This window comes from Capricornis sumatraensis, chromosome 3 (genome assembly GCF_032405125.1).
Source record: "Capricornis sumatraensis isolate serow.1 chromosome 3, serow.2, whole genome shotgun sequence".
Taxonomy (NCBI): domain Eukaryota; kingdom Metazoa; phylum Chordata; class Mammalia; order Artiodactyla; family Bovidae; genus Capricornis; species Capricornis sumatraensis.
This window is the reverse complement of record NC_091071.1, coordinates 171365859-171390932: the sequence shown is the minus strand read 5'-3', so window position 1 is coordinate 171390932 and position 25074 is coordinate 171365859. Positions and strand designations below refer to the sequence as shown.

Genomic DNA, 25074 nt, shown 5'->3' with positions numbered 1-25074 from the left:
TTTTCATAAGGTTGAATTACTCAGAAGGGCTAGTTATGGAGGATGTCACATGAATGAGTAAGCTGGGAAATGCTGGGTTCAATGTTCAATCCGCCAAAAAACATTCAGATCAGATCAGTTCAGTCGCTCAGTCGTGTCCGACTCTTTGCGACCCCGTGGACTGCAGCACGCCAGACCTCCCTGTCCATCACCAACTCCCGGAGTTTACTCAAACTAATGTCCATCGAATCGGTGATGCCATTCAACCATCTCATCTTCCGTCCTTCCCTTCTCCTCCTGCCCTCAATCTTGCCCGGCATCAGGGTCTTTTCAAATGAGTCAATTCTTTGCATCAGGTGGCCAAAGTGTTGGAGTTTCAGCTTCATCATCAGTCCTTCCAATGAATATTCAGGACTGATTTCCTTTAGGATGGAACATCCTAAAACATAAAAGCTTTAAAGATCAGGTGGTATTCCGAACACCATGAACTTTATGGCAGGACTGCACAGAGCCCTTAAGTTGCTACTGAGTTCTGAATGTCAAAAAGGGTGGGACAGACTCTGCAGAGTTCCTCAAATTCCTAAATCTTAAGGGTCTCAAATCCAGTTGACGCACCTCCATCAGACTGACTCAGCCTCACCTCTCTCCCAGCCCCTTGTTCCTGGAGAGCCTGATATTGCTTCAGCCATGGTCATCATCCTATGCCCTAGCATAGGTGGCTGGCTTGGCCTTCCCTGGAGTAAGTCTGGGCTCCAGCAGAGCCTCTGTGGTGATCACCACGGTGGGGGCAGCAGCGGCTCTAGCCTTCTAACCATAAGCCTTGTCAGATTTTGTTTTATTTTCTTTTTTGTAAAGTGAGTGCCTGACTTAAGCTCTGATTGCCATCCATTTTAAAAGAGGCAACCACTTGAAGGGGCCTATGTCTAGCAAACACCTTGGGCGCCTCTCCCCACTGAGATTCCTCTGTTTTTGTAATCTTAGTTAATTTGGCTAACTGACAATTTGGGTCACTCGCTTTTTTTCTCTCTCTTCCCACACTATAAAATCCCACGCTTATGTTTTAAATTCATCAATAAAGAGTGAGCCTTCAAAACTCTAGGCCCCCACCCTCAACCCCAATAGAAGCAGAAGACAGGCCCATGCTTTATCCCTCCCTCTCTCCACCTGTGAATTCACTGTGTGGTATGCTATGTAACGTCCAGATCTTGTAAGTAATAAACCTTTATTTTTTAAACTTTCCTGTTGCTTAGTACTTAAAGGCATCTTGAAATTAACAAGAATTACAAGGGCCGGTCTAACCACATTAGTCATTAATAAGCTGAGACCAGCACAAAAACTACACCCAACCCCACAAGACCTGGAGGCTCCTCTCACCACCTGCAGAGTCAGCTGACAGCCCCTGAGCAACCGCCACAGCTGCCCAAAGGGTCAAGTGACACAAGGGACGCTCAGGGCATTGACGCTCTGGGAGGCAAACTCCAATCCTAAGAGATGGGAGGTGAAAGAAGCCAGTAGACAAGTCTCCCCCTTCTTCTTACTGATGAACTGTTCAAGGCACATTATTCTTTCTGCCCTGCTAGAAGCATCTCCCATGCTTGAGCAAGCAGTCAGCTCTCTTGGTGAAGCTGTGGGTAACGTTATACTTTATATATTTGCTTTCCTCCCTAGTGGCTCAGCTGGTAAAGCATCTGCCTGCAGTGTGGGAGACCTGGGTTCAATCCCTGGGTTGGGAAGATCCCCTGGATAAGGGAAAGGCTACCCACTCCAGTATTCTGGCCTGGAGAATTCCATGGACTGTATATGTAGCCCACGGGGTCGCCAAGAGTTGGACATGACTGAGTGACTTTCACTTCACTTCATTTTCCTGCCTGGCTTCCACTTCCCTTCACTCTGGCTGTCCTGGGAATGTAGCTCAACTATTCACTCTTTGCCTCAGGCTGTGTTTTCTAGAGACCCAGAGAACAAGGCATTAAATGAAATCTTTTCTGACGGGTCCTGTCAGGGCCAGTTTTCCAAGGAGCTCTCACTGGGACATGCCAGTTTGAAGGACAACTTGTTTGGTGGGATAGAAACCTGGGTTTTTGCCATTACTGTCTCTTTCCTGCCCTACACTTCCTAGCAGGCCTTCTGTCCGTCTGCCCTGAACTCTCCTCACTGAACAAAAAGGCTGAATGAAACCCCAGCTCTTTTAGTAATAATTGGAAGAAAGCTCTGTGCATTTATTAAAACAACATATAACACAAACTCGGTCACCATCCCTTATGTGGGGTATAGACACTGAAATACAGTACATTATCCTTTCCTGGACCTGTGAGTGCTACGAAGTCCTCCCACCAAGGAGAGGAAGTGGGCAGCTGTATCAACCTGGCTTCCTTCCCTTCTTTATAACAATCGCCAGTCACACAATGACCAGGCATTATCATACAAAAGTTCCTTTACAAAAAGCACCAAATTGGCATACATATACAAGTATACAAAAATCACATTTAAAAAATGTACAAAATATTCCATTTTGCACCAACGTAGAAAAGAATCCAGTGTGGCTGTTTCAAGCACGTTTCCACTTCTGGTTCGCAACGCTGGACACAGCGGTGGGGTCCTACTCCTAGTTCCTGCTCTCTGAGCAGAGAGAAGACACACCTCCCCGTTGCCCCTCCAGGGGCCCTGACCCCTCCCACCCTGGGCCTGTCACTAAGGCAGCTGGGCCCATCCCCACCTCCCCTGTCTCTCTGCATCTAGAGGGTCTCTCCCTCATCATCTCCTTACTGGTGTCCTGAAAGAAAAAGACAAAGGAAAACAAGGTGAGACGGGAACGCAGGAGGATGCAGGGCTTACCAAGCTGCGGGGGAAAAATTATCAAACCCCAATTCCTGCCTGGGCTTCCCTGGTGGCTCAGACGGTAAAGCATCTGCCTACAATGCGGGAGACCTGGCTTTGATCCTGGGTTGGGAAGATCCTCTGGAGAAGGAAATGGCAACCCACTCCAGTACTCTTGCCTGGAAAATCCCACGGACAGAGAAGCCTGGTAGGCTTCAGTCCATGGGGTCGCAGAGTCGGACATGACTGAGTGATCGCTAACTCCTGCCTGACCTCTTCCTTTTAAAATCAAAATGGAATTTAGCTCCCTGAATGCTATGGATTGGAGATACAATGCAAAAAAACTATAGACGGCTGAAAAATGAAAGTGTTAGCTGCTCAGTTATGTCCAACTCTTTTGTGACCTCATGGACTATAGCTCAGCAGGCTCTGCTGTCTATGGGATTATCCAAGTAAGAATACTGGAGTGGGTTGTCATTTCCTTCTCCAGGGGATCTTCCCGACCCAGGGATCGAACCCATGTCTCCTGCATTACAGGCAGATTCTTTACCACTGAGCCACCCGGGAAGCCCCAGGATTGTTTGCTCTTTCCAAATTTTCACAAGATGAAAATCCAAATTCTTTACTGAAATCTTCTTGTAAAAAACAAAAGCTCCTTTTAAAAAAATACTACTAATTTTTAAAATGCTGACAACTAATTTTTAAAATTTTGAATTTTGAGCCAAGCCTGAGTGCTCTCTCTGACTTCTGCTGTACTGAGTCACTTTCCATTTAGGAAGGTCATTTAGAGGTAAAGTGAGAGCTCTTTATTATGAATAGTTGGAGGGACTTCTCTAAGAGAAAAGGGAACGGGATTTTACCTTCAAATCTCTTTTTAATTTTACCTTAAAAACTCTTTAAAAGGGTTTAAAACCCCTGCTGGGGACCGGAAACATCATCCCAGTGTCACTCAGCAGGGATCTCAAGTTGTCACTGAATGAATGAAAAAGTGGAGGTAGATGGGTATCTCACCTTCTTCCTTCCCCTCTGTGGACTCTTCCTCTTCATGATCTTCTTCTTCTTCAATGAACTCCTCCTCTTCCTCATCTGTGTGACGAAGAACAATTGCCTTAGGTTGGGGCTGGTGTCTCAGAGAAGAAGTTCAAAGGAGATCCAGGCTGGAGGCACCCAGTTCAGTTCAGTCGCTCAGTCGTGTCTGACTCTGAGACCCCATGGACTGCAGCACACCAGGCTTCCCTGTCCATCACCAACTCCCGGAGTTTGCTCAAACTCATGCCCATTGAGTCTGTGATGCCATCCAACCATCTCCTCTTCTGTCGTCCCCTTCTCCTCCTGCCTCCAATCTTTCCCAGCATCAGGGTCTTTTCCAGTGAGTCAGTTCTTTGCACCAGGTGGCCAAAGTATTGAAGTTTCAGCTTCAGCATCAGTCCTTCCAATGAATATTCAGGACTGATTTCCTTTAGGATTGCTGGTTGGATCTCCTTGCTGTCCAAGGGACTCTCAAGAGTTTTCTCCAACACCACAGTTTAAAAGCATCAATTCTTTGCCACTCAGCTTTCTCTATAGTCCAACTCTCACATCCATACATGACTACTGGAAAAACCATAGCTTTAACTAGACAGACCTTTGTCGGCAAAGTAATGTCTCTGCTTTTTAATATGCTGTCTATGTTGGTCATAGCTTTTCTTCCAAGTTGCAAGCATCTTTTAATTTCATGGCTGCAGTCACTATCTGCAGTGATTTTGGAGCCCCCCAAAATAAAATCTCTCACTGTCTAGTCAGGATCAAAGGGCCATGTGGTGACCTCAGGGGCCCAGGAGGTGATGGGCTTGGTCCTCCCTCCTCCAGCAGGCTCCAAGGCAGGGAGGCTCAACACCCCCTTTGTTCTGGGAACAGCAGCATCTCTTCCCTGGTCTGACTGTGGCCAGAGGAGACCCCAGGAATGCACACCCAGACTGTCTGCCTCTGCACACAGAGCGTCATTCCCTGGGAGATGCAGAGAAATGCCTTGGTCCCCAGGAATCAGAGTCCTTATCCTGAAGGAATTTGCTCAGTCTTTGAAATTTGCTTGCTTCACACTCCTTGTCCAGTTTTCCCGCATTCCTTAGCCTACAGGGCCATGGATACAGGGTGGGGAGCCCTTCAGGGGCCATCTGCTCGTTAGTTGCCTGAAACTGAGCCCCAGATGGTGACTATGGTACAAGCTCTGTGCTCACTTTCCCGTCCTGGGGTCTCACCTTCAAGCTCTACTCACAGGGGACAGGCCCCTTCCCCACCCCCTCTCTCAAGCCCCTTCTTTGAGCCTTTGGGTGCCCTGAAGGGATCAGTACAGACTCAGAGTATTTGGCAAGAGTATCTGGAGAAGGGCTTGAAAGAGTTAATTCCTCCAAACTGACAACTGGGATCTGTGCATAACCCGAGGAATTTTGTGTGTGTGTGTGGTGGTTTAAACCATTATTACAATTAACTACTTATAGCAGCATTCGCTAAGAATTTACTATGTGCCAAGTGCTCACTTGTGCTAAGGACTGTACACGCATTGCCTCATACAATCCCCAGATGACCCTCGGTGGAACCTGCACTTACTGCCCATGTGGGCTCTGCAAGTCACTCGCCTTTCCTTGGTTTTATTTTTTTATTTTATATTGGAATATAGCCGATTAACAACACTGTGATGGTTTCAGGTGGACAGCAAACGGACTCAGTCGTACGTGGTCATGGATCCATTCTCCCATCTTTCCTGGGTGTTATTGCCTTGACTACAAAAGAACTACCTCTTAAAGTTGTTGTATTAAACAAGAGAATTCATGTCCAGGGCTCAGTGGCCAGGACACAGAAAGTTCTCAATGAATGGTAGCCATGGGTGCTCTCCCCATTTACCCGTGAGGACACAGAAAGGCTCAGGGAGGTTACTGAAGGCAGTGCGGGTATTCACAGTGTCAGACTGCTCACACAGGATGATCCACTCTTGAATATCTTAGTTTAGGGAGGATGACTTCAGGGGATCTTCCCAACCCAGGATGAACCCAACCAGGGATGGAACCAGGTTCCCAACCAGGGATGGAACCGGCCAGCAGCCGAGTTCTTTACCACTAACACCACGTGGGAAGCCCAGATGATCTACAGCCATGGATTTACCCAAGTCCATTGACACCTCCCTGGTGACTGGCAACTCCCTGGTGGCTCAGACAGTAGAGAGTCTGTCTGCGATGCCAGAGACCCAGGTTCGAGCCCCGGGTCGGGAAGATCCCCTGGAGAAGGAAATGACAACCCACTCCAGTATTCTTGCCTGGAGAATCCCATGGATGGAGGAACCTGGTGGGCTACAGTCCATGGGGTCACAAAGAGTTGGACACAACTGAGCGACTAACACTTTCATTGACACCTCAGCTTTGGGATGTATGTCATCCTTACCCAAGAAGAGAGTATATTTGGGCTTCTGAGAATGGATTTAACACTCCGGATTCTGAAAGCTTGCGGGCGAGCAGACGCAGGAGGTGTCAAGAAGCTTTTCTTTCTCTTGCAAGCCCATTCACAGCTCTTCCCCACCCCTACACGACTCTACCCCTCTTTCTTACTCTCAGCAGACCACTGGAGCACCACTTCTCACACAAAGGCAACATTCAGCAGAACTGGATCTGCCCGCCCTCTCTTTGTTGCTAACTAGCTACCTTTCCACTGTGAAACCTTGAGCGAACTATCAACATCTTTGTTCTCCATCTGGTTCCTCATGCTTCTTATTATTTTTCCTTTATTATTGTTATGGCTATATTGTTAAAATTATTATAGGTACGCTGTGGAAAAGTAATCACAGACAGAAGCAAGGACAGAATATAGATAAATTAAGGTGCCTGAGCATCCAAGTTTACAGCATAGGAAGCTGCAGCTCAGACTAGATTTAGGCAATAATTAGTATATGTCTAGTACCCTACAGAGGCCTCTGAATCAATGTCTTATCTGTTGCCCAGCATCATTCGGTGGTCATTATCAGTAGGCCCATTTGTAACCTAAGTTTAAAGTGAGGAAATGAAGCTCAGAGAGGTGGAGGGAACCATCAAAATGCCATGCAAGATAAGAAATGGCAGAACTGGGTGGTTCTGTGGTTAAGAATCCGCCTGCCAACGCATGGAACACTGGTTCCATTCCTGGTCTGGAAAGAGTCCGCCTGCAGGAGGATAACTAAGCCTGTGCTCCAAAACAAGAAAAGTCCATTCACTACAACTAGAGAAAGCCCGCACACAGCAACGAAGATCCAGGGAAGCCAAAAATAAATTAAAAAAAATAGAAGTAGCAGAACCAGATTTGATCTTAGGTCTGCCTGATTTTATGAAGTTAAAAGACTCTTGCTCTTTGGAAGAAAAGCTATGACAAACCTAGACAGCATGTTAAAAAGCAGAGACATTACTTACCAACAGAGGGTCTGCCTAAAAGCTATGGTTTTTCTAGTAGTCATGTATGGATGTGAGAGTTGGACCATAAAGAAGGCTGAGTGCCGAAGAATTGATGCTTTTGAACTGTGGTGTTGGAGAAGACTCTTGAGAGTCCCTTGGACAGCAAGGAGATCCAACCAGCAATCCTAAAGGAAATCAGTCCTGAATATTCATTGGAGGGACTGATGCTGAAGCTGAAACTCCAACACTTTGGCCACCTGACGCAAAGAATTGACTCACTGGAAAAGACCCTGGTGCTGGGAAAGACTGAAGGCAGGAGGAGAAGGGGACGACAGAGGATGAAATGGTGGATGGCATCACCAGCTTGATGGATGTGAGTTTGAGCAAGCTCCGGGATTTGGTGATGGTCAGGGAAGACTAGTGTGCTGCAGTCCATGGGGCTGCAGAGTCAGACACGACTGAGTGACTGAACTGAACTGAACCGCCTGATTCCAAATTGCCTTGCTGTTTCTATCACCCCAAGTTCCTCCCTATAGCAGATCCATACACAGTTTATTGAGCTGGGCTCATCCGGATGTTGGCTGTACAGGTTTGATGGATATCTGGGTATGCTGGGCAGTGTATCTGCCTCCATGTGGGGCTCAGTGGGAGGGAAGCTGACTTCCCTTACCTGTCCCAAAGTCGATGGTCCTCAGGGTGTCAGCTACGTGCTCCAAGTCCAAAGTAAAGTAGTCCATGTTTTCAAAGCCCTGCTCTATCTTCCCCAGCTGGCAACCCTTGGAAGCTTCCACGATGCTGTGGGGCAGAGAGAAAAGGGGGGAGGGGCACAGTGAGATCTCTGGTTCTAGAGAAGGAAGGAGGTGTGTTAGCTCCAACTTACACCAGGGCACATGTTTGTGTCCACACCCAGGCCTTGCACCCAGAGGCTTCCCTGGAGGGTGGAATATTTTTCCTTGGGTCACAAGCAGAATAGATGTCTAAGACAGCAGAGACGCAAAGTCTAGGAAAGGTAGCCCGGGGGTAGCCCCTCCCAGCAGAACTAATGCAAAGGAGAAGGCCTTCTGAACTTGTCAGAGGCCCTGAGGGGAACTGGGGCCTTGACTCATAGCCCTGGGGAGACACTGACCTTCTGATGAGCTGCTTGGCACTCTGTTGGGGGAGAGAAAGAGCAAAGGGTTAGAACTGCAGAAAGGGGAGCCCCAGGAAATCAGCAAAACCGGTGACCAGGCACTGCGGATGCACACTTGGTGCCATACCCTTGCCCAGCTTTGACCTGTTCATCGGCTTCAGCCAAACAACGTGGATTTTCCCTCTGTCCATGGTCTGCGCAGGCCTTGGTCATTATCCTAGGACCCTCCCGTTGTGGCAGGAAGCTTGGATTCTAGGAGTATTCATCTAAGTACTCTTAAACATGGAAATCCCCAAGATAAGAATCATATTCTAATCACCTTTTTATACCCGATGTCTAACACAAAGCCTGGCCCACAGTATGTGCTTAGGAAATTTTCATCGAACTTACTTCTTCCTTACAAAATCTTACAGCTGATCCCTTCATGTTTCCCCCAACAAGCTCTTCTAGGGTAGGGCTGTCTCTTTTATCTGTCTCTCCATCTCAGCAACTGGCCTACGCCAGGTGCTCAGTTAATAGTCTCCACATGGGCACCGTATTTTGCAGCTTGCAAAGCCATTTCACAAGCATCCTTTTATTTGATCCTCATAAAATCAGTTGAGAGGAAGAGAGGGAGAAATTGTTACATGCTCACTATGCAGATAGGGGCTTCCTGGGTAGCTCAGCTGGTAAAGAATCTGCCTACAATGCAGGAGACCCCGGTTCGATTCCTGGGTGGGGAAGATCCCCTGGAGAAAGGATAGGCTACCCACTCCACCATTCTTGGACTTCCCTGGTGGCTCAGATAGTAAAGAATCCACCTGCAAAGCAGGAGGCCTGGGTTCAATCCCTGGGTTGTGAAAATCCCTTGGAGGAGGGCATGGCAATCCACTCCAGTGTTCTTGCCTGGAGAATCCACACGGACAGAAGAGCCTGGCGGCTACAGTCCATAGGGTCACAAAGAGCTGGACAGGACTGAGCGACTAAGCACAGCACAGCATACACAGATGAGGAAACTGAGTCTTTAAATATGAATGAGCTTGAAATAACTTCCCCAAAGGCATAGTCTTTGGTGATCAGAGATGGAGCCCAACTTGCCCCTTGGAGCTGCTGAGTTGAAAGGCCCACCCCCTCCCAGGACTGCTCACCGAGAGGAAGATGGCGCCACCAGGCTCGTCCAGAGACTGGATGGCCGTCTCCACCAGCTTGGTGGACTTGTCCAGTTGCTCCCGGTACTGCTGGATGAGGGCCTCGAGGAAGCCGAGCTTCTCCTCCTGCTCGCGCGTGATCCGCTGCAGCAGCTCGCTCTTCTTCTCGTCCAGGATGGCGTACAGCACGTCAAACTTCTGGCTCAGTTCCTCTTTCACCTGGTGACTGTTCTCCTGGGGACAGAGATCTCCGAGTCACATCCTGCAGGTCCTCCTTCCTATCCCCTACCCTTCCTTCCTGGGATGGGTGTGCTAGGAATGAAGAGTCTAGAGCAGGGAGGGATTTACCACACCCCCATTTTGCAGAACACGAAACAAAGCCTTAGCCGGAAGAAAGCATTTGCTAGGGTTTGCTAGAGGCTGGCGTCGTAGAGAAAGCTACACTTTTCCTCGAAAGTGGAGACTCTAGGGTCAGGCGGGATGACATATATGGGCCTCCTGTATGCCCCCCAGTCACAATCTTTCTCCACTTTAGGACCAAGACCCGATTTGGGAAATTCTACATCATTTGGTCCCCAGAGAAGTGGAGAAGCAGCCCCCCACCAACCCCTGGCAATGGTATCCACATTGAGGCTCCCTGCTGTCCAACACTGACGCTGCATTTTAGTTTTCTTACCTGTAAACTGGGTATAATAGTAGCATCTCATTAGACTGGGGGCCCCTCGTGGATAATAACATCCTTCTTCCTTCTCTGAACCTATTACACAACTCTATCCATCAGAAATACACTGATCACTCCCAACCCCCCATGTCATTCCCAGGTCCCCACCTCAAGGGGATATGAAAAATCATGGATGCTTTTGCAGGAATAGAAAAGGGTCCTCTGCCTCTACAGTCTTGCTCCTCAGAGTGTGGTCCATGGACAAGCAACTTGGGCAAATCCTGGGAGCTTGTTAGAAAAGCACAATCTCATGCCTCCTTCTAGACCTACTGAATCAGAACTTGAATTCTAACAAAATCTCAGGGTGATTTCAAGTTTCCCATTAAAGTCTGAGAAGCTTTAGTGTACAGCACACTGGAGAACAATGCTCTAAGAACTACTAGTTCCCTGAATAAATGCTGGGAATGATTGAAGGGAACACTGCCTGAAGTCAGGGACCTGGTCTGTCTTCCTCGCCACCCCATCCTCAGCATCTTTGGCAGAGCCTGGTATCCAGCTGTCCTCAAGAAGCTTTTGTGAGTGAATGGATAAATGGATTAGTCATTCCCTCCCCAACCATCCCTGTGTGAACACTCCAGGCCCAGGCTCCATGGGGAAGCCACCGCAGAGACCAGGTTGCCCTGGGAGGCCTCAAACGCCCAGGCCCAGCTATGCTCCCCCTCACCTTGGTCACTCGACAGGAGTCCTCCAGCTGAGTGATGATGGTCTGCACACGGTCGTTCCCTGCCACCAGCATGGAGATACAGTTACTCAGCTCAGTCTAGATGGGAGGGACGGTGGGGGAACAGGAGAGGAGAGACAAAAATAGTCTCAGGGCCCACCCTCATGGGAGTGGCAGCAACACAGCACCCTCACTCCCCTCTCTGCTAGAAAGAGCCTCTTTCTGGGGTGCAGCTCAGGTCCAGAGCAGAGAGCACCAGAGAGACACTGCATCCCTCATATCACAGTGGAGGCACAGAGAGGGGACGTGAGCTGCCCCAAATGCACAGCAATGTGCTGGCCAAGGAGGGGCTTGTTTCTGGGAATGAAAGGATCCAGAAAAAAAAAATAGGTTGGAGAATTCTAGAAGAGAAGATCAAGGGAAGAGAGGAAGGAGGGGAGGAAAGAGTAAAGAAAAGGGTTATTGTTGTTGCTTAGCCACTAAGTCATGTCTGACTCTTTTGCAATCCTAGGGACTGTAACCCACCAGACTCCTCTGTCCATGGGATTTCCCAGGCAAGAATACTGGAGTGGGTTGCCATTCCCTTCTCCAGGAGATCTTCCCAGCCCAGGGATTGAATCTGTGTCTCATGGATTGGTAGGTGAATTCTTTACCACTGAGTCACCTTGGAAGCCACAGCTTATTGTATGTACAGGGTGGTGGGGCTCTCACAGGCCCAGGGACCCAGGGAGAAGGCTGCCTCTTGCTGCAGGGGGATCTGGGGAGTGGGGACCAGCGCAGGAAGAGGCAGCAGGGGCCCAAACCACACTGGATTATAGAAGTCATGGCCTAAGAGGACCCGGGTGACCTGGCCCTGGGATCTGGTCTCTCCCTTGGGGCCGCACCCAGGTGCCCTCAAGCGGCTCTAAGTATAACTCATGAGCTCAGCCATCTCCCCAAGGAAGGCAAGGGCAGTTCTCCCTGCGGCCCAGGACGTCCCTCCAGGGGGACTATTCCTGAAAGGCCGGCTCAGCAGATCTATGGGGATCAAGTCCGCATCCTGAATCATCTGTCCCGCAGGCTTGGGCTTGGGGTGGGAGTCACTCAGGCCAGTACCTTCTGTCCCTGGAAGACACTCTGCAGGGGGGCCACCTCGCAGGCCTTGTGGGCTCCGAACACCTTGCACATGGAGCACGTGGGCACCTCGCACGTGAGGCAGTAGATGTTGATTTTCTCATCTTCATGCTCCTTGCACATGGGGTGGCTGCCCTTCTGCAGCGGCCGACTGAAGTGGAGAAGAGTCATCAGTCACGAGGTGGGGTCTCAAATCCCTGTCTTCCCCTGCAGTCCCAGGAGCCCCTCACCCCACTCCATATCTACAGCCCGAGCTCTCAGAGGTTGTCTGTCCTGAATGCTTTTCTTTTCATTCTCTGAGGGTCCGGAACCAGGGAAGCCAATGACACCAAGACTAGGATTCAAACTCCAGTGATGGAGTTGGCCCAGGCCTGGCTAGTGCAGGACCTGGAAAAAGTTGTAGGATCCCAGAGTCATTTTGAGACGTTCTGGAAAAGAGGAAACTGGGTCCCAGAAAGGTGAATGGACTTGCCCAAGGTCGCCCAGCAAGTCAGGGCCGGGGAGGCTAAGGTTCATTTGTTCTAATTATAGTCCCCAGGCTCTTGGTTATAGCAGGTTGGGCTTCCAACAAAGCAATTTATATTCATGGCCTCACTGAATTCTATATTTAGTCCACCAGACTGTAATCTCCGTCAAAGCAGGGAAACTTGCCTGTAGTCTTCAGCCCTAAATCTGCAGTGTACAGTGCCTGACGTGGAGAAGGTGGTGATTAAATAGGGTGGGAAGAATACATCAGTAAGCATGCCATGAAGGTGTACCAAGGCTCTGAGAAGGAGGTGGTATGTGTGCCCCAAGTCACTCAGTGAAAGCAGAGGCAGCCCAGGGCCATCCAATGGCCCAGCACAAGCCTGAATTTCCAACCTGAGAGTCTTTCCAGGATCCAGAGTTGCTTCTTTCTCTTTCTTCCCAAACACACACTCTTAGGATGACTTTCTCCCTTTGTCTCTCTCCTCTTAGGGCCTCGGGTTCTCTCACGGTCACTTCCTCCCTGAGATTCAATTTCTTGAGTCTAGGTTTTACGGCCCCGGCTAACTCTACGCTCATCTAGAGTCAACAGTGTGTCTACGTCATCTCTGATTTCCCAGCCCCTTACACAGCAGTGTGCGTGCATGCTCAGTCACTTAGTCCTGTCTGACTCTTGCGACCCCATGGACTGTAGCCCACCAGGCTCCGCTGTCCGTGGATTGCTCCAGTCAAGAATACCAGAATGGGTTGCCATTTCCTTCTCCAGGAGATCTTTCCAACCCAGGGACTGAACCCATATCTCCTGTGTCTCCTGCATTGACAAGCAGATTCTTTACCACTGAGCGATAGCAGGCAGGTCATAAATGGTGACTATCCCCCATCATGTCAGTGCCTCATCTCCAAACAGCCCTGCATGACTGATCACACCCAGGGCATTACTGTCCCCTCAAGATCTTAAATAAGCTCCTTTCCAGACTTGTCTTCCCAGGGTCCCCCATGCTGGCAGGGCTCTTCCTTTGCCACCTGTCTCTGCCCTCTGGGAAGGGGGCCCTGGGGTGAGAGCAGGTGCAGAGCTGAGGCACGATCCTGCGGTCTGGTGCTGTGTCCCCCATCATCCCAGATGCCCATCCTCCCAACCCCCGGCGCCAGCGTCAGGGTTCAAGTCCACACTGTTCTGCCGCTTACTCATGGTGACCTTGGACAAGTGATTTCACCTCTCTGAGCCCTGGTTTCACCCCCAAGCTACCGAGATCATGGCAGGAGTTCTCCGCGATGAATGTGCAGTGCCTGGCATGGAGCAGAACCTCAACAACTGTCGCCATCATTCAGTTCTGGGGAAAGGCCTGGGAGGGTTCAAACACAACTTCCTCTTCCTAGGTTGACTCTTATTTTGGTGCAATGTTGATTTTATTATGATCATGATCAACAACATAATCACATTTTTGTAGTGTTGAACTCCGGCAACATGAGAGGCAGTAGCAGTTAAGAATGTTCACCGTGGCGTCAGTCAGACAGGCTCCCTCTCAGCTTCACCACTTGCTAGCTGAGTGGCCTCGGACAAACCTCTGAGTCTCCGTTTTCTCATCAGAAAATGAGGGTAAAAATGGTTTAAAGGATTACTGTGAGAATTAAAATGGGGATAATGCATGGAAATGCGTAGTGCAGCGCCGCACACAGTGGATGCTCAATAAATACTTGCCGTCTTGAACACGTCCCATCAGCATCCTATTTGATAGTCATAATAGCAACTCTTACTGTCCATTTCTGGAGACAGAGGAAATAGAGGCCCAGAGACTCACGCAAGACCCTACAGTGCGTGAGTAGCAGAGTCAGAGTAGCGGACACAGTTCTCTGGTTGGAGCTTTCTCAGACAAGGACTAGTCTGTCGGCTTTTGGGGGCACAGGACACTGCCTGCAAGCACGTATTTGGTGAGGGTGTGGGACCGCAAGGGCCATGAGGGCAGCAGCCTCTTGTCAGGACGTGCTGATCAGTAAAGATCTCCTTGGTAGCTTTATCTCTCCCCAACACGGCACAACCTCCACCAGGCACACATTCTGCCCAAGAACGAGTGGCTATTTCACAGTCAGGGAGAGCTGGAGTGAGATGGGTTGTGCTGGGTCCCAGCAATTCTCCTTCTCAGCTGCAAAACTCTGGGTAAGTGATTTTACCTCTTTGAGCCCCAGCTTCCTCCTCCATGAAACAGGGATGATGAAAGCCATGCTAATGCATAGAACTGCTGTGAAGCAGCAGCAGGAAACATTCCTGGTGTTTGGCACTGCTGTTATCATTATAGAGAAACTGGCTTTGTTCTCACTGAACGCTTTCTCTGCTCATCAGGGCCCCTTATCTGGCCCCAGTGGCTCCCTCTCCCTCACTCTCCCTCTCACATCTCATCTGTCCCCTGATTTTGGTCTCAGTATCTCCTAGGAGGACAGCCTAATGTCTGGGTCCCCTGCCACTCACTGGATGACACCAAGAGCCAGGGCTGGGGGATAAGATGAGCCTCTGTTCATGCCTAAGGGAGACAGCTGTCTGGACTAACTGGCATAGCTCTTCCAGCTAGGGGACTGGATCCAGAGCAGGTGAAGGAGGATGGGGCCCCGAAGCGCTGGACTCCCAGGGTGGGCCGGGGCAGGGGGACAGCCTCCCCGTGGAGGGAGCACTGACCTGGAGCACTCCTGTTTGTAGATGTCAATGATGTTCTCCACCAGCAGATTCCGCTGCAGGCCATACACTCCGTGGCGGTCCATGATCACCTCGTGGCGGCAGGAGGGGCAGCGGAAACGGCCTCCAGACATGGCCGCGGAGCCAACCCGGCCGGTCCAGTAGGGATTGGCAGCCTACTGGCGACAGGGTGGAGGTGAGGCCGGGGCTCCCCCTCAGCTCCTTCCCTTTCTGAGCTCCGACTGTCTTCCCCATTGATTACCACCACCGTTCTCATCAAACCACATGACTTAAAGCTTCCCTCGGCTCAGACCGGTAAACAGCCTGCCTGTAGCGCTGGAGACCGGGGTTCGATCCCTGGGTTGGGAAGATCCCCTGGAGAAGGAAATGGCAACCCACTCCAGTACTCCTGCCTGGAGAATCCCATGGATGGAGGAGCCTGGCAGGCTACCGTCCATGGGGTTGCAGAGTTAGTCATAACTGAGCAACTTCACTTTCTTTCCTAATATGAGAGAGGCAGCCCACTTACACAGGGAGTACCTGAGAAGCAACTAAGGAATCAGCAGGTTTGGAGGTCAGCAGACCGAGGCTCAAGGCAGAGTAATTCTCGGAATGACTTTGGGTGAGCAACCTTTGCTCACCAAGCCTCAGTTTGTCCATTCATGAAATGGGCATGTAATTAGAGCCAGCTCCTACAGTTGCTACTTTAAAGAAAAAATAGAGACCATTCTGTAAAGTGCTTCTGGGGAAATTTGAGGCCTGTCTCTCAGCCAGGATGGACACCCACTCCCATTCTTTTCTTAAGGAGATGAAGCCCCTCCTGCTCCGCATTATAGGAAACAGTTTCAAGGGGAAGATGCCTCTACTGTCCAGTGCCTCTCAGCCACCCTCCTCTCTAAAGATCTGGGCCCCCTGCCACCGCGGAGCTGGCTCCAGCCCCTGGGGTCTGGTTTCTCTCTCCTTTCTGCCTGCCTCTCCCACTTATCACTTGAGGCATTTGACTCCTGATTGGAGAGTCAACTGTGGTGCTCAGGACAGGGTGGGGTAGCTGCAGGCAGGGTGGGGAGGGGACAAGTGCGTCATGGAGAAGGAATGGGTCAGCCAGAGCCGCCTCCCCAGCCCCATCGACCCCTTCCAGAGACTTCAGCAGGGGTTCACTGTGAGGGGGGAAAAAACAAGTCCAGTTCGGAAGGGTTCTGGACTAAGAGAGAAGTTTTCTTTTAGCTTTCGTCACAGGAAGACTAAGTAGCTGCATGGAGCCCCAGTTCTACGCCAGGCCCAGCACTGACCTGGAAGATGTCGTTGGCACACTTCCGGCAGAGGTTGTGCTGGCACGGCAAGATGACCACCGGCTTGGTAAACATCTCCAGGCAGATGGGGCAGATCAGCTGCTTCTCCAGGTTCTCCATGGGGTTTCCATCCTGGATCAGGCTCGACTTATAATCCATGTTGTCCTGGGGACAGATGTGGGGACCCACCTGGCTGCCTCCTTCACCTGCCTTGCTCTGAGCAGACCTGGGGGTCTTTGTCACAGAATACCCGCCTAGAGCCTCTTTGCCTTCCTCTCCTGGCGCCTAAATTCTGCCTTGGTCTGAGGCCCCTCTGATATTTATAGCTGGGCCCTGGTCACATGAGCCCCAGGAGGAGACCAGCTGAACATTCCGGTGCCAAGTGGCTGGCGAAGCTTGAGTTTCCGCCAGGCCTGAAAGACCAACCCTCTCAGATCACATGTAAGGATGAGCAGTCACTGTTCCCTTGGGATGGGGGTCGTAAACAAGAACAGCTTGTTCGTGGGCAGGCTTGGGGCAGGACAGGTACCCAGAGTTTCCTCCAAAAATTAGTCTCCTCCTACAGCAGGCTGGTAAGGAGTGAGGGGGCCACTGGGATTTGTGGGGTTAACAGCCAGTGCCCTCTTACTGACCTAAATAAATCCATCCCCTTCTCTGGAGTCCTGGGCAACTCCCCAGATAAGGCCTACCCCCAAGCACAGCACGCTGCTAAAGACCCTGAGATGTCCCCAACCAGGGCTAGCCCATCCCTCCATTCCTTGGCCGCTAATTCCATATTTTTTCTTTTTTCTTTCTGGATCGCATGTAGGATCTTAGTTCCTCAACCAGGAATCGAACCCACACCCTTTGCAGTGGAAGTGTAGAGTCTTAACCACTGGACCTCCAGGGAAGTCCCTAATTCCATTTCAATACAAGGGTTCCTTCCCTTGGTACAGAGTCTGTTTCCTCATTTTATAGGTTTTGACACTGAGGTTTAAGAAGGAAAGGATCTTATTCAAAGTAATCTGGGAAGTAAGTGGCAAAGCCACAAATCTTATTCACTCATCAGACACTGAGTGACTAAACAACAGTGACAATCTATACATCAGGCAACAAAGTGAGAGATAAATGAGTAAGCCTTTTCCCTGCCCTGGGAAACTCACAGGCTAGGAAGGGAGACAGACACAAATAACTGTCATGGAGTGCCCCGAAGGACCGTGTACCCACTTAGACATTATCCAGATATTCCCCTCTGCTTTCTGCACGAATTTAAAATTTTCTCCACATCCTTCTGGACCATCTTCCATGTCGGCTGGTAGAAGTCGTTGTTCAGTGGCAAAGTCAAATCTGACTCTTTGCGATCCCATGCACTGCAGCACGTCAGGCTTCCCTGTCCTTCACTATCTCCCAGAATTTGCTCAAACTCATGTCCATTGAGTCAGTGATACCATCCAACCATCTCATCCTCTGTCACCCACTTCTTCTCCTGCCCTCAATCTTTCCCAGCATCGGGGTCTTTTCCAATGAGTCAGTTCTTCGCATCAGGTGGCCAAAGTATTGGAGCTTCGGCATCAGTCCTTCCAATGAATATTCAGGACTGATTTCCTTTAGGATGGACTGGTTTTATCTCCTTGCAGTCCGAGGGACTCTCAAGAGTCTTTTCCAACACCACAGTTTGAAGTCATTAGAGCAGCTCTAATGTCTTTAAGGTAGAATGTCATGCAAAGGGACATGGGTATAAGGTGCTGGTATGAGAGTGGGAACACTATCACTGGGCCCCAGGATGAGCCTAAAAGTCTGTAAAACCTACAGGAGGAGTGTCCAGGATCTCACAAGGAAGGGGCAGCAGGAGAACAAGTTTGATGACCTCAGCCTAGAGAGGAGTAGACGGTTGATGCCCTGAGACAAGGCCTAGTGAGTAGTAAGGACAGAGAAGCTAGCCTTGTGATGGGGAGGGAACGGGAAGGAGAAGAAGAGGGGCAATCTCTCACAGAAAGAGGAGGAGTCTTAGAGGACAAAGAGTGGGCAATTTTTTTAAATCCTTTTTTAATATTTGTTTATTTATTTGGCTGTGCCAAGTCACAGTTGCAGCATGCAGGATCTTTAGTTGTCGCACATGGGATCTAGGTCTCTGATTAGGGATCAAACCTGGGCCCCCTGCATTTGGAGTGTGGAACCCCAGCCACTGGACCACCAGGCAAGTCCCAGGAGTGGGCAGTTTCAAGGAGAAGGTGGTCCCTCCTGAACGTCAATGTTTAGTTTTTTGCTGAGCACCTACTATGTGCTGGGCACTGGGCTGAGCAGTTCATGATCATTATTTTATTTCATCATCTCAACAGACAACAGGTACAACAATGTAAGAACTGTTGCACCCCATTTCTCAGATGAGGCCACTCAGGCACAGAGAAGTCAAATAATTTGTATGAAGTCACATAGCCTGGACCTAGGACAAAACCCAGATATGTTTGACTCAGGCGCCCAAGCTCCTCATTTCTCTACTGGAACTGTAGGTCAACCCTCCCAGACCAGCCAGGAAGAGGATGAGAGTTGAAAAGAATCTGTCCTTTCCTCCTTACTTGGCTTTGTTCAGACTTAAGGCGGCACAGTTCTCTGGGAAGGAGGGCCTTTCCACGGCCATAAGAGACAACGGCTTCAGCCTGTCGTGGCATCCCATCCTCCTTTGTCTAAGTGACTTGGTTATGGCCAGGGAGACCCGAAAGCTGGTGGAGGTGGGTTAAAGATAGAGGATTTCCGCCCTGATAAAAAGTGCAAGAAGATAGCTTCGTGCTTACCTTTGAATGAGGTTATATAGGGACAAGTCTGAGAAGGAAATCAACCCCCTGAGTATGGCAGAGATGAACTGCAGAGAGCACTGGGGTCATTGATGCCATCATTGTGCTGCTAGTTTACCTGCCCCTGGAGCTGCCCTCTAAGATGTGAGAGAACAAATGTCATGGCAGTGTAATTAATCTGTTACTTACAGCACAGAGCACTCTGCATCCATCCAGGATTCCAACTCCCATGTGGCAATGATTCTCAGTTCAGATCCTTCTCTCCCTTAAGCTGAAGATCTGCTGGAAATGTTTACTGGGATGTCCCAATAGCCCCTCCAACTCACCATATCCCCAACAGAGCGCATCACCTCTGCACCTCCACCACTCCCCACCAAGCTTCTGCTTCTACATTCCTTTGTCTCGTGTCTCAGTAAATAGCACTCCCATCCAGCCATTTGCACGGACCAGAAGGCTGAGAGCCATCCTAGGGCTTCTCCTTCCTCCCCATTGCACACCCAGTCAATCTCTGTATCAAACACAGGCCCACCTTCACATCTCACTGTCATCATGCCATCTGGTTCTCCCTCTGAACTTAGAAGTCTCTGAGAGCAAAGACTGTTTCTATTCATCATCTCTGTACCTCCAGCACCTGACACACAGTAAGCACAAAGGAAATGCTGCTTAAGTGAGTGGATGAGTGAATGAATTAAACAGAAGCAGCAGGGTTACTGCTGACTGACTTTGGGGAGATTGGGGTGCTTGAGCAAATTTTTCTTGGCTGAGATGGGGCAGACCGTGGAAATGGGGGATGGAGTTGATAGAGTAAATTCTAGTCTTTGAAAGGCACTTCCCTGGTATTCCAGTGGTTAAAAATCCACCTGCCAATGCAGGGAACACTGGTTCGATCCCTGGTCTGAGAAGATCCCACGTGCCTCAGAGTAACTAAGCCCCCGTGCCACAGCTACTGAGCCCACGCTCTGGAACCCATGAGCCGCAACTACGGAAGTCTGCATGCTCTAGAGAGCCCGTGCTCTGCAAAGGATGAGCCACCTCAGTGAGAAGCCTGCCGCCACAACTAGGGAAAGCCCACGTGCAGCAACGAAGACCCAAAATTTAAAAAATAGTTAAGAAAATAAAGTCTTGGGAAGGAGAGGGACACGCCAGCCTTTGAGTTGGGAGGGTAGGAGAGAGGAAAGGATGGAGGTTAAAGTCAGAGATGTTGGGAGATGGAGAGAAACATGCTCATATTGATGACCTCCGTCAGCTGAAAGAGAGTTGAGGCCACTTTCTGAGGCTGAGGCAGGGGCACGAGCAGCATGAGTGAGTGGTGGAAAACGTTTGGACCAGCCATTGTGAAACACAGGGGGAAGTGCCTTAGAGAGGGGTGGAAGGACTCTTTGGGAGCAGAAGAGCCTCGCTGATGTTTCCCAACACAGATTTGCCGCTTGAGAGGAGGCGTTCACATGGCTGACTTTCACCAGCCACACTTGGCAGTCCAGGGGCAAAAGCCACGCAACTGGACAGTGGGATCAACTCCAGCCTGGAAGCTGGCAAGGCCAGTACTGCTGAAAGTCAAGGGGTGAGAAAAGGAAATTCCCACATGGGCCATGCTGGGCCGCAACACGTCTTGTCATTTAATCCTCACAACAGCTCTGCAAGGGAGATATTTTGATCTTTGTTTTTCCCAGGAAGAAATGAGACTCAGAGAAGTAACTGGCTTGGCCAAAGTCACACAGCCCTGAGGAAGAGAGCTGAGCTGAGGTTCACATCCGAGGTAGCCTGACTCCCAAATCTGTGCTCCTCATATTGAAACATTTATCTAGTGCTTATTGCATGCCAAACACTGTGCTACGCCCTTTTTCATCCATCCCTCCTTGTTCAGCCTTTAAAATAACTCAGTGAAGCAATGCCTCATGGTACAGTGGTTAGGACTCTGAGCTTTCACTGCCAGGGCCCAGGTTCGATCCCTGCTGGGGAACTAAGAGCCCACACATGGTGCTGTGCAGCCAAATGAAAAATAAAGTCTTAAAAAAAAAATAGCTCAGTGAGGCAGGGATCAGGATTTTCCCTGTTTTGCAGCTGAGCTACAGAGTCATTTGGCCAAAGTCTCCCAGCCACTGAGTGGCAGAGCCAGCACCCCAAGAAGGAAGTCATAAACCGGTATCATTACCAGTTATTAGAACATGCCTGAACCTGCAAAGACCAACATGTAATATCAGTGGCACATCTGAGCCTGGAGCTCTTAACTGCTACATTGTACTGCCTCTCTCTTTGCAAGTCTCTGCACATCTTCATTTTTATACTGTTTCTTAATGAAAACTCCAACCATACAAAAGTAGAGAGAATTTAGTGTTAAGAATTCATGTGACTAAACCCAGATTCAGTTCTTTCCAACTTTTCCCCACTCTTATTTATCTCTATCTTGACACGCTTCTTTTTTTTAGAATATTTCAAACACAATATTAGGCATCAAGTCATTTCATCCATAAATACTTTGGTAAGCATTTCTAATGAGGATTCTTTTTTTTTTTTACATAATCACAAGCCATTATTTTAGCAAAAATAACAAAAATTTCTTAATATTATAAAATCCCAGGCCATTTTCAGAGGCTACTGATTGTTTCAAATGTCTTTTTAGTTAGTCAAATCAAATTCAAAAAAAAAGATCCAAATAAGGTCTTACATGTGAGATTTTGTTGTTTTTGTCCCATTAACCTCTTTTCATCTATAACAATCACCTTTACTACCATTCTTTGTGCCACTGTTTGTCTTTTTGATATGTCAGGAACTGAAGTTCAGAGAGGTTAAGTGACTTACAGAAGGTCACCCAGCTAAGAGCTAGACTTCTTATCTGCCCCCAGAGTCTGTGTTACTAGTCGGAGGAGCTTTAGTGCCAGAGGCGGTCCCAGCTTTAGTGCCAGAGGAGTCAGGCAAAGCAGCAGGGAGAATGGTCCGGGCCTGACAAGGAGAAGGTAGACAGAGATGAAAGTGATTGCAGTAACAACAGTTTTTGCTTTTTGACTGATTCAGTGCTTGCAAGGGGTTGGACATCTACTCGGAGCTCCATAGCACTGTTTCATTCATTCCTAACTACAATCACAGGTAGGTCATACTTAACCTCATTTTACAGATGAGGAAACTGAGGCACAGCTTGGCATATGGGGTTACCCTAAGTTCCACAGCTAGGGGAATAGGTCAATTTAACCTCAGAGTCTGTGCTCTTTTTGATTGTCACTAGAGAGGGGACTTTTCAGAAAACTGAGATTTTGAGGCCTCTTGGTTGAGGGAGAGGATGCTGGCCCGGGAGGCAGACACCTGTGCTCAGGCTCCAGGTCTGCAAGAGACAAGCGATGTGACGCCCAGTAAGCCACACCCACCTCCAGTGTCTTCATCTGCCATGTGGAGTGACCCTAAGAGATGATCCCTGAAGGTGCTTGCCCCTCCCCAGGTGCAGGGTTCTCAGAGGAACTCTTCCCCGGGATGGATGATGCAGGCCTGGGGGCAGTGATGCTGGAAAGGAAACCACCCTCCACCTCTCCTTTCATTTCCACATGGCTCGGGCTTGCTTAGGTGTTTTCTTGGTGCCTCACAGTGCAGATCCTTTCCACGTGTGCGGAGTGTGCCGTTCTCCCTGCAGTCCCCATGACCTTCCCTGGAGGGCGGGGTCTGCCTGCCTGTTCCTCTGGAATTCCCCTCGAGCCTCTGTGGCACCTGGAGTACCCTCAGAAAGGATGTGGTGAGTGAGGGTGACTGTTTTTCTTACTGTTTGAGATGGCTGTCACATGCTTCAATGTCATCCTTGTTGAAGAATCATTCTGAATCACAGGATCAGACAAATAAGTCAGGCTGAAGCCAGAGTAGTTGCCAGAGCCAGGTCCATGGAGTCTAGGGTGTGATGCAGTGCCCCAGATGCCAGGGCAAAGCCCACTGGGCCTTGCCATGGAAAGGCAGTAGGGCATCAAGATCTCGCCACTCAGGGCTGGCACCCTCTAGACGCTTTCCTTCTGTCCCCAGATCCCGATGACCATGTGGGCAGCTACAAGGCCCCTCAGGAGTGGGTGGTGTTTAGAGAAAGAGCTGCCCCAGGGAACACAGGGGGCCAATAAGGTCTGAATGGACCTCTATATAAATGATCCTGAACTCAAGTATCAAAAGTGCTTTATAAACAGTGAGAGACGATAAACCCTGACTATAAGGTCCTGAGATAGCAACAAGCAACAAGATCTGTTACTGCCAGGCACTAACAGATCTGGGTTCAAGTTTAGGCTCCTCTACATATCAGTCCTGCTATTTTGAGCAGGTTATTTAACCTCTGTGTCTTAGTTATCTCAACTATAAAATGAGAGTCAGGTAGAGTAGTGATATCTCTGGGTCTTTTCAGCCTGGAAAGTCTAGGGTTCTAGGTGATTGCTTCCAACACTCTACCCCTTGCTGAAAATTCATGGTGAGAGAAGGGACTCCATTTGCCCAGGCAGATGGCATATACCCGGCAAGTGACAGACATTCAGCAAATGTTGTTGTTAATATTTCCTGTCAGGGGACTAATACTGTCATTTACTGAACAGTTACTATGGATGACCCCCATGGTCTATGTGCTATCTATTGCTGCACAACTTATTTTCAAAAAACAACTTAAAACAATAATAAACATTTATTGTTTTACACAGTTTATGTGGGTCAGGAATCCAAGAGCAGCTCTTTATTAACTTCTGAGGACAATACTATTATCGCAGTGGTGCCAGTTCAGTGTCTAAGGAAGTTCTAGTGAAGATGCTGGTGCTGGGAGTATAGTTCAGTTTATCTTAAAGCTTGGCTGGAGCTGGAGGAGCCACTTCCAAGGTGGTTTATTCACATGGTTGACAAGTTGGTGGATGGCCTCAGTTCCCCAGCAAGTGTATGTCTCCACAGGGCTGCCTGAGCATCCTCCTGGCATGGTGGTTGACTTCCCCCAGGGAGAGTGATCTGAAAGAGCAAGACAGAAGTTGCCACTGGCAAAGTCCATTGACGATTCCCAGAAAGTACAAACAGAATCTGGATAATAAAAAGGCTAACCTTTCTATCCCCTTTGTGTTTACCCAGGTTTCACTTTCTTCTAGGGTACCACATGCAGAGGCCTTGCAGCTGGCACTTCAGACCAGAGTTCCCTGAGAAATGGCTGCACCCGACGCTTCAGCTTGGTGGGTCACGTGCAGAAGTACCCCCCCAGCAACACTGCCATTCGAGATGGTGGTGGCGGGCCATGTGCAGAGATGCTGCTCCCAGCAATGCAATCTGGAGCCAAGAATGGCACAGCTACGTCTGACCCACAAGAGCTCTGGCCCTACTCTGTGCCGACAGGAATCCTATAAAGTGGCCCTGCTAATGGCCTTTTGAAGAGAGCGTGTACTCCAGAGTGAGAACTAGCACCTCTCCATTCTTTCATTAAAGAATATAGCCTTCATTTGCTTCTGAACCAAGCTCAGCCTTAGAACTCAATCTTGTTCTAATAGCTCGAACAAGACTAGAACTGAAAGATCCTTGTCAGGGACCAACTTGAGAGGATCGTTAACATTCTGGCAACCTGAATGGGATGCACTGTGCCTTTTTCATCTGCACCTATCCACAAGGCTCCAGATTCTCCCTAGCTCCAGCAAGACAATGGTGGAGGCTTTGGGAGGTTTGCCTGAGAATGTCTGACTCTGATCTTTGAGTTCACTCTGATGGGGTAGGACTGCAGCAGCCCTTGGTCAAAGTCAGTGCAACTTTGCCCAGCAATCTGATACCAGGTGTGGTGTGCACACAGCGTAGCCCTGTGTGTGCAGGGCTGTGCCCCTTGAGAGGATCACTCTGTGGCATCGCTGGGGATCAGAGACTGAAGCTCATGCATGTCTGCCTGCTGCCTCAGACTGGCCTCTTCTTGGTACCAGACACCCAGGAATGATGGGGCCTGTGGACAAAAGGGAGTGACAGCAGTCTTGCCCTCTG

At 49.5% G+C, this 25074-nt stretch overlaps 1 protein-coding gene across 1 annotated transcript; it reads right to left on the bottom strand.

The window, feature by feature from the left end:
• Positions 1-1407: 1407 nt before the first annotated feature.
• On the bottom strand, positions 1408-16516 carry TRIM63 (tripartite motif containing 63). Its single transcript, XM_068968514.1, has 9 exons — positions 16358-16516; positions 15072-15244; positions 11921-12089; positions 10829-10924; positions 9444-9677; positions 8314-8336; positions 7858-7982; positions 3808-3882; positions 1408-1463 (listed from the first exon to the last, which is right to left on the bottom strand). The coding sequence occupies exons 1-9, from the start codon at positions 16514-16516 to the stop codon at positions 1408-1410; spliced, it is 1110 nt and encodes a 369-aa protein (XP_068824615.1).
• Positions 16517-25074: the final 8558 nt, after the last annotated feature.

Coding starts and splice junctions, on each gene's coding strand:
- TRIM63 (XM_068968514.1), bottom strand. CDS start 16,516: ATGGATTATAAGTCGAGCCTGATCCAGGATGGAAACCCCATGGAGAAC. Junction 7,983..8,313: donor GCCAAGCAGCTCATCAGAAG/GTCAGTGTCTCC, acceptor TCTGCCCCACAG/CATCGTGGAAGCTTCCAAGG. Junction 1,464..3,807: donor CACAGAGGGGAAGGAAGAAG/GTGAGATACCCA, acceptor CCCATCTCTTAG/GATTGGAGTTTGCCTCCCAG.